Source organism: Haliotis rubra, unplaced genomic scaffold, assembly GCF_003918875.1.
Source record: "Haliotis rubra isolate DU_JTF1 unplaced genomic scaffold, ASM391887v1 Scf1136, whole genome shotgun sequence".
Taxonomy (NCBI): Eukaryota; Metazoa; Mollusca; class Gastropoda; order Lepetellida; family Haliotidae; genus Haliotis; species Haliotis rubra.
This window is the reverse complement of record NW_025765044.1, coordinates 16,583-24,111: the sequence shown is the minus strand read 5'-3', so window position 1 is coordinate 24,111 and position 7,529 is coordinate 16,583. Positions and strand designations below refer to the sequence as shown.

General features: G+C 39.0%; 1 protein-coding gene across 2 annotated transcripts; it reads left to right on the top strand.

Annotated features, from left to right (window-relative positions):
* Positions 1 to 429: 429 nt before the first annotated feature.
* LOC124292391 lies at positions 430 to 7,006 on the top strand. 2 transcript variants are annotated; one of them, XM_046729477.1, is made up of 5 exons: positions 430 to 550; positions 2,217 to 2,282; positions 2,524 to 2,589; positions 5,887 to 6,075; positions 6,449 to 7,006. In XM_046729477.1, exons 1-5 carry the CDS (start codon positions 529 to 531, stop codon positions 6,586 to 6,588), a joined length of 483 nt encoding a protein of 160 aa, XP_046585433.1. In that variant the 5' UTR covers positions 430 to 528; the 3' UTR covers positions 6,589 to 7,006. The 2 variants fall into 2 exon arrangements, with proteins under 2 accessions (XP_046585433.1, XP_046585440.1); XM_046729484.1 differs by lacking the exon at positions 2,524 to 2,589.
* Positions 7,007 to 7,529: the final 523 nt, after the last annotated feature.

Below are 7,529 nucleotides of genomic sequence, written 5' to 3'. Positions count from 1 at the left end.
TCAAGTCAAGGACGAACAAACCAAGCAATGGGAACAAGTAGCGAGATACAAATTGTCAGATCAGTCATAACTTGAAATCACCGGATCCAACTTAGATTAAAGCTAGTATTGAGTACTTATGGTCTTTCCTAAATATTGAATACCGAAAATAAGTAAATACTAGATGCCGATGTGGAGAAAATTTCATTTGACTGATTAAATGTATGATTTTGCCAAAGTCAACAATGTTGACAGTATTACGACCGATCCTACTTTGAAGGCCACGTAATCTAAATTCAATACTTTTCGGTGCAAAAGTCCATCCTCACATACCTGTGTAACTGGATCTAGCCAGCTGGATCGAGATAAGCATGCCAAGTAGATGTATAAATAGATTAGTCATAACAAAAGAAAAAGTAAGTCGATATTGACGTAGTAATCTATGTTATCTGTTTGCAATACTTGTATCTTCCTGGTTGGGGAGCTTCGTGGACAGTCCGAGCTGACCAGTAAACAATCAGAGAGGGAAGTGTACATTTTCAGGATAAAATGGAGGGTGTTGTTGCCACAAGTATGTATAATACTAATTGACGGCCAATATTCCATTGGATAAAAGACCTGTGAAGGTCCGGGTTAGAATTAACCTTCAGTAACCCATGGTTGTCGTAAGAGGCGACTAACGGGATCGGGTGGTCAGGCTCGCTGGCTTGGTTGACACTTGTCATCGGCTACCAATTGCGCAGATCGATGCTAATGCTGTTGATCACTGGATTGAAAGATAAGTAGGAAAAGAATCTTGTTATTGTGTAACCTAGAAGCATGGTAAATACATTGCTATCTTGTTGACTAAAGGCTCGGTATGCATCTTGCTATTGTGATGGCAAGAGGCATTGTAGTGATTATCGTGTTTGCAAGAGGCATGGTGAGTATCTTGTTATCGTGTTGACATGTGGCACAGTGATCGTCTTGTTATGGTGTTGGCAAGAGGCATAATGATCGTCTTGTTATCGTGTTGACATGTGGCATAGTGATCGTCTTGTTATCGTGTTGACATGTGGCATAGTGATCGTCTTGTTATCGTGTTGACATGTGGCATAGTGATCGTCTTGTTATCGTGTTGACATGAGGCATAGTTAGTGCCTTGTTATCGTGTTGACATGTGGCATAGTGATCGTCCTGTTATCGTGTTGGCATGTGGCATAGTGATCGTCTTGTTATCGTGTTGGCAAGAGGCATTGTAGTGATTATCGTGTTGGCAAGAGGGCATGGTGAGTATCTTGTTATCGTGTTGACATGTGGCATAGTGATCGTCTTGTTATCGTGTTAACATGTGGCATAGTGATCGTCTTGTTATCGTGTTGGCAAGAGGCACGGTGAGTATCTTGTTATCGTGTTGACATGTGGCATAGTGATCGTCTTGTTATCGTGTTGACATGTGGCATAGTGATCGTCTTGTTATCGTGTTGACATGTGGCATAGTGATCGTCTTGTTATCGTCTTGACATGTGGCATAGTGATCGTCTTGTTATCGTGTTGACATGTGGCATAGTGATCGTCTTGTTATCGTGTTGGCAAGAGGCACGGTGAGTATCTTGTTATCGTGTTGACATGTGGCATAGTGATCGTCTTGTTATCGTGTTGGCAAGAGGCATTGTGAGTATCTTGTTATCGTGTTAACATGTTGCATAGTGATCGTCCTGTTATCGTGTTGGCATGTGGCATAGTGATCGTCTTGTTATCCTGTTGGCAAGAGGCATTGTAGTGATTATCGTGTTGGCAAGAGGGCATGGTGAGTATCTTGTTATCGTGTTGACATGTGGCATAGTGATCGTCTTGTTATCGTGTTGGCAAGAGGCATAGTTAGTGCCTTGCTATCGTGGTGGCAAGAGGCATTGTGAGTATCTAGGTATAATGTTGGTTTGAAGTACAACTATGGTAACTATTTTGTTATCGTAGTGGGTAAAGGTATGGTAAGTCTCTTTTTGACTGAAGGCATGGTAGGAGTCCTAATTATTTGAAGTTTAATAGTTCAATGCAAGACTGCACTTTATCACACCACACATGACAAAAGAGCAAACGTTTACTTCTTAAACATGTAACGATCTAAACTTTACACCCTTGCTACAGTAATAAAACATAACGATGGTATAGGGAAGAAAACCAAGTTCTATGGATAGTCAACTTCTATATTTCAATGAATGGTACGATCACACTTTTGAATGTGTATATATTGACAGAAGAGGAGTCTGCACCGATTCGTCACCATTCTGTCAACATGCCTGACGACGATGACAAGATGTCAGGTAACCCATTTAGCAGTGAATAACGTCGGATGTCACAAACTGTATTGCAATAAGGACTCTGGACTCGAATGACAAACGGACGATTCGTTAACCACCAAGGTTGTGTCCTCATGAGCTTGTATTTGTGCTAAAGAAAGGATAATATCAACTGAAACGAAACGATAGCAATCTCCTTAAATTTGTGATTAAATCAATGCATGTATCAGTCCAAAGCATCACTAATGTTCTGTTTCCTTTTTAGTGAAAGTGTGTGTCTGCATCTTTTCCCTTATCTTTGGTTCGGTGCCTGTGGCCATGATAGTTGTTGGTAAGATCCAAAATAGGGAATAATTCGGTGACGAAAATGGTTTTATTTTAATATAAATATTTATCTCTTCAACGCTTCTATCTATAAAGCCAAGACGACTTAAAAGAAATTTGTGTAGGTATGAGTTTCTTCTTTATTTTTTGTGGGGAAGGGATCATAAACGGGACATATATGATCTATTTTTGTCGACTGTGCAGTTGAATTTTTATGCACAGGAATACAGTATATTTAGTTCTTATATTAGTGCAGGGGCTTATGTAGCAAATATGCTTTCTGTGGGAAGTGCATGTTAATTTATGGAAGCACTGATAATTGCATATGGACTCAGAAAAAACATTGTTCGTTTCATTCTGGGGTAACTGAACATCGGTACCCATAATCGACCGGCAACACCAATGTGAGAAAACATATTTTTATAAACCTATCACAACATAGGCATATAGTATATCAAAATGCACCTTGTAATTGGTGTTTTACAACTACCATTAATATCATGAATCACAATGATATATGTATGCATAATAATTACTATGATCATAATTGCCTTTGCCAAAACCGAAGGTTTGTTGCAGAGGGTATGTATTCAACCCTGTTTGTGTGTGTGTGTGTGTATTTATGTGTTAGAAACTTTACTCAAAAACTACCAGATGGATTTCAATGAAACTTACTGGATCTCTTGGGTATGTCCCCATTGCAAATCAATTAGATGTTGAAGAAAGTACACTCTTCAAAAAAAAGAAAAGCAAAATGTCATTGAAAACTTTGGTATAATTCAAGGTATCCTTGACACAGATCGAATCAGTTGTTGGATGTTTCATTGTGGAATCCTTCTCCATTCCTCCTGCAGCATGTTGAACAACTGTTAAAGGGTAAATTGCGGATTACGATGTTGACGTACACTTTTATCGATCTGATTCCACAGATAATGAATTGGTTTCAGACTCGGGCATCTGGAGGGCCAGGGAAGGACATTCATGTTGTTATTGGCCAGGTATCCACTGTAGCACGTGCTGTGTGAGGTCTGGCGTTGTCCTGTTGGTACAGCTCCCTCTGGCGGTCGACAAGGCGATGCACGTGAGGACAGAGAATCTGATCGATACTTCGAGCGGCCTTTAGATTGCCTTTGACGAGCACCGGTCTGCAAGTGTATGAGATGGTTCCCCACACCATGACACCATGACACCATGACACCATCTCCACCAAATCTGTCCACTTGCCTCATGCAGTTGGGTGCAAATCGTTCACTGCGTGGTCTGTAGACACGGTGTCTTCCGTCACGTCGCTTGAACCATATGTGCCTGCAAGGTTCCCAAGGTTCCATGGCTGCACCGTGTTACACCACCTGTAATCGTATCAGAGAGGGGGTAACTTTTTGACGTCTGGCACGCATACCTGCCTCTCGGAGACGGTTCCTGATTGCCTGGTCGGACATTCTCCGGGCTCCAAACCATGCTTGTGCTGTGTCCCGGGCGGAACGATGGCAGTTACGTAGGTGGGTTACCCGGATGTAGAGATCTTGGGCTGTGTGGTGACTCACGGTCTTCCTGGTCTTGGATGGTCATTTGTTGAAATGGAAAGCACAAAACGATCCCACAAATGAGTTGTTGTGTTGGGATGAATGCTGAAAGTCCTCGCCACGACACTCTTTGATTCGCCAGCTTGTAATTGTCCAATGGCAATATTTCGGTCAGCACCGTATTTGCAAAGGATTTGGATGAATTTGTGAGATGCATTTGGGTCTTTTAGTCATAGGTTGTACTCATGCTTTGCACGTAAAAAAGCAATACTTGCGGCTTTTGATTGTGTTCCATAACATTAAAACTCATCATGACAATCATGATCGATAAAACCATTTATAACAGTTTATGGTTGCATTCGCTCACGCATGTTCCTCTAAACCACACCAACAACAATATTCAACTCTCAAAACATGCTTAATGTGACATATGCGTACAAACTTTTGATCACTATTTTCAAATTTTATTTTGCTATTCTTTTTTTGAAGAGTGTATGTTAAAGTAGATACACACAGAGGCACTTTGAAAATAACTGCAATGTTAAGTAAATGGGGAATATTAATAATATGTTGGTGGTTAGGTTAGGTATGACACAAGGGCTATCTGTGTGCGGTTTGGTGAAAGTATATTAAAGTACAAGTGCACAGTAGTACTTTGAAAATGTAATAGTGAATGGAGATTGCTGTGCAAGGCGGAGGCATGTTCTCTAACGAGGGCATTTTTTTGTTTCCAAATTAAGAAAAAGTATGCGTAGAATTCATGCTTGTGTTTTTGTATGTCAAATCATTTCGAAGCTTGTATTTCAACAGCATATTTTGTGCTTGCAGGTTAATGACGGATTGATTGACAATGCAAGTTACTTAACAATGCTAAATCCTTGTGAAAGTTAAAATGAATATACCAGTACACATTATATATTACACTTGCATACCCCACTTGTAATATGTAGTCATCTGTTAACTATGATATAAATGTCACTCCTGTATTAATACATTCAGTTTATATTGACTGCAATTTGGCTTTATATCATTTGTCATTTAATTATGGTAGTAAATATTATGAAATGGAGAAAACATTAATTGAATAAATGGTTTCAATTAATGTAGTCCAATACTTACAATGTTGGTGTCAGATGAAGGAAAGACAATATTTGATTAACTTATATGATAATGTCACCACATTGAAAATTAGAAGCATATCATATGGTTATTTCTATATCATGCATCATAAGCTACATTTTGATATGCTACATGACTATGATGTGATAAGTTTATGTAACTTTTTTTGTCTCGAAATGGTTTCAAGCAATTTTGGGAGCTCATATTCACAAGTGTTTTGTAAATTTTATGAGTTGTTTATACAATAGAAGAAGTTGATAACACAGATGGTATGGTATACAGGATTAAGTAGGTTGATAGGAAGCCAGTAAAGAAGATATACATGGTTGTATACATACTTACTTGACAACGACATTAGAATCTATGTCGAAACGTCGCCTATATAGAATAAAGAAGTTGATTATCCATAACAATAGTCCTCATTCTTCTGTATATATTCTGCACACAAAAGCACAGAGAGAACAGTATGAAATTGTTTGGTGTTAAATATTTTGGCTGCAGGAACTTTGCCATCATTATTACTTAAATCCGAAAGACACTTACTTAAAAAGGAACGTTAGTCTCCCATTGAATGTCAGGTTAATGTGTTAACAGAAAATAACTATATTCTCCAAGCCTTCCAGTGAACCCAACGTAGATATTTGATGTTCTCGTTTCTCAAGGCATCCTTGACTACAATCTGTGCCCAGGACACACCAGACTCGCTAGCTACATGATAGCCCAGGGAGCCACCTCTGTCGTCATCCCAATCCTGGCATCCTGCTGGTACTGCTGCAAGTGTATTTCAGGAAACTTCATAGGCGCTATCTGTGTCATCATTGGATTGTTCAATATCGCATGGGGAATTGTAGGTGAGCTTCTCTGGACGCTTGTCGCAGTAATTCGTAATCGTTCGTTGGTTGTATTTTATATTTGACAGTGATACAGGTTTGAACGTCTTTAAACTGATAATTGTACTCTTGTTTATAAAAAAATACATAGTCATTATTAAATGGGTGATTTCAAGATAAAGCATATTGCAAATTATTTATATGTATTATAAAACGTGTTATGAAGAAGGTCCTATAGATTTACCAAATTACTCAACAAACGGGCGATTAGGGTAATATTCCAGTTACTTACTGGCTATCTGCAATGGAAATATACGTAAAATTGTGCCCTTCTCCCTTATACGAAACACAGGACTACGACAGAGAAAATGCGAAACTATTTATATCCGTTTAGGTTCCTGTGGCTCGCCCTCGTCTCCGTGCAATGATACGCTTCTATTCACCCACGCCCTCGGCTTCTCTGTGCCCATGTGGATCTTCTTTTGCCTGCTGTGCGTGTGGTGTGTGAGAGCCAGGTGCAAGTGCGACGATTAAACAGGTGGCGGGTTTGGCAGTTGCTTCAGCGTGGATGAACCAGGTTATTCGAACAAACTTTACTGGATGGACTGAGATGACATATGCGCAGCAGGGAAGAATCGAGTCCTGGACAAGAATTACATAGTTTTTCTGAACAAATGTTTTTGTGTCATATGTTCAGTTGTCCCTTAGTGTTTTAATCGATCATGTTGTCTGTGATCATTATGTTCAGCCAAATTGTACCTATTCATAAGAAAGGCATACTTCTTCAGTCAACAATTATAGACGTTTTCGAACATATTCTGTGTCCAGAAGAAGAGGTAAATTATATGCATATTTTATAGACTTTCATAGACTTAGACACTTGACTCCATTCATCAAATGTAACAGTCTTAATATATTTGTCAGTGGATATAAATAAATATTTCAATGACCAGTCTTTGTTATAACATACTTCAATTCCATACTGCGTCCATCTTGATCTGTACAATATTTGTTTGATGTTTTACTATATTACAATATTCCAGCTATATGACGAAGGTCTGTAAAACTTTGGTTGGACCTGACAATGCAGCCATTAAATTCACGAGAAGCGACGATTTGTAAGATGAGTAAATGTGTTGTGGCCATTTTTATCATGTGCGTGTGCGTGCGTGCGTGAGCGTGTGAGTGTGTGTGAGTGTGTTATCTATTTAATGGGATGACTGTCACAACCGACTGACTGACTTTGATATTTATCTCGAATATTGTACCTTAGTATTTTAGATAAACTTAACCTTTGCATCCAGAGCATATAGGTGTTACAGAACCTGTTTTTGGTATAACAAAGTGTCAATGGCCAAATACGATTTTCACAGTGAAAAGAAGAGCGGTTATGCATAAAATTGACTTGTTGAATACCGATATGATGGTATTTTTTAGCAGATACGGCGTGTCAGATATCAGTTGATTGACAGCTC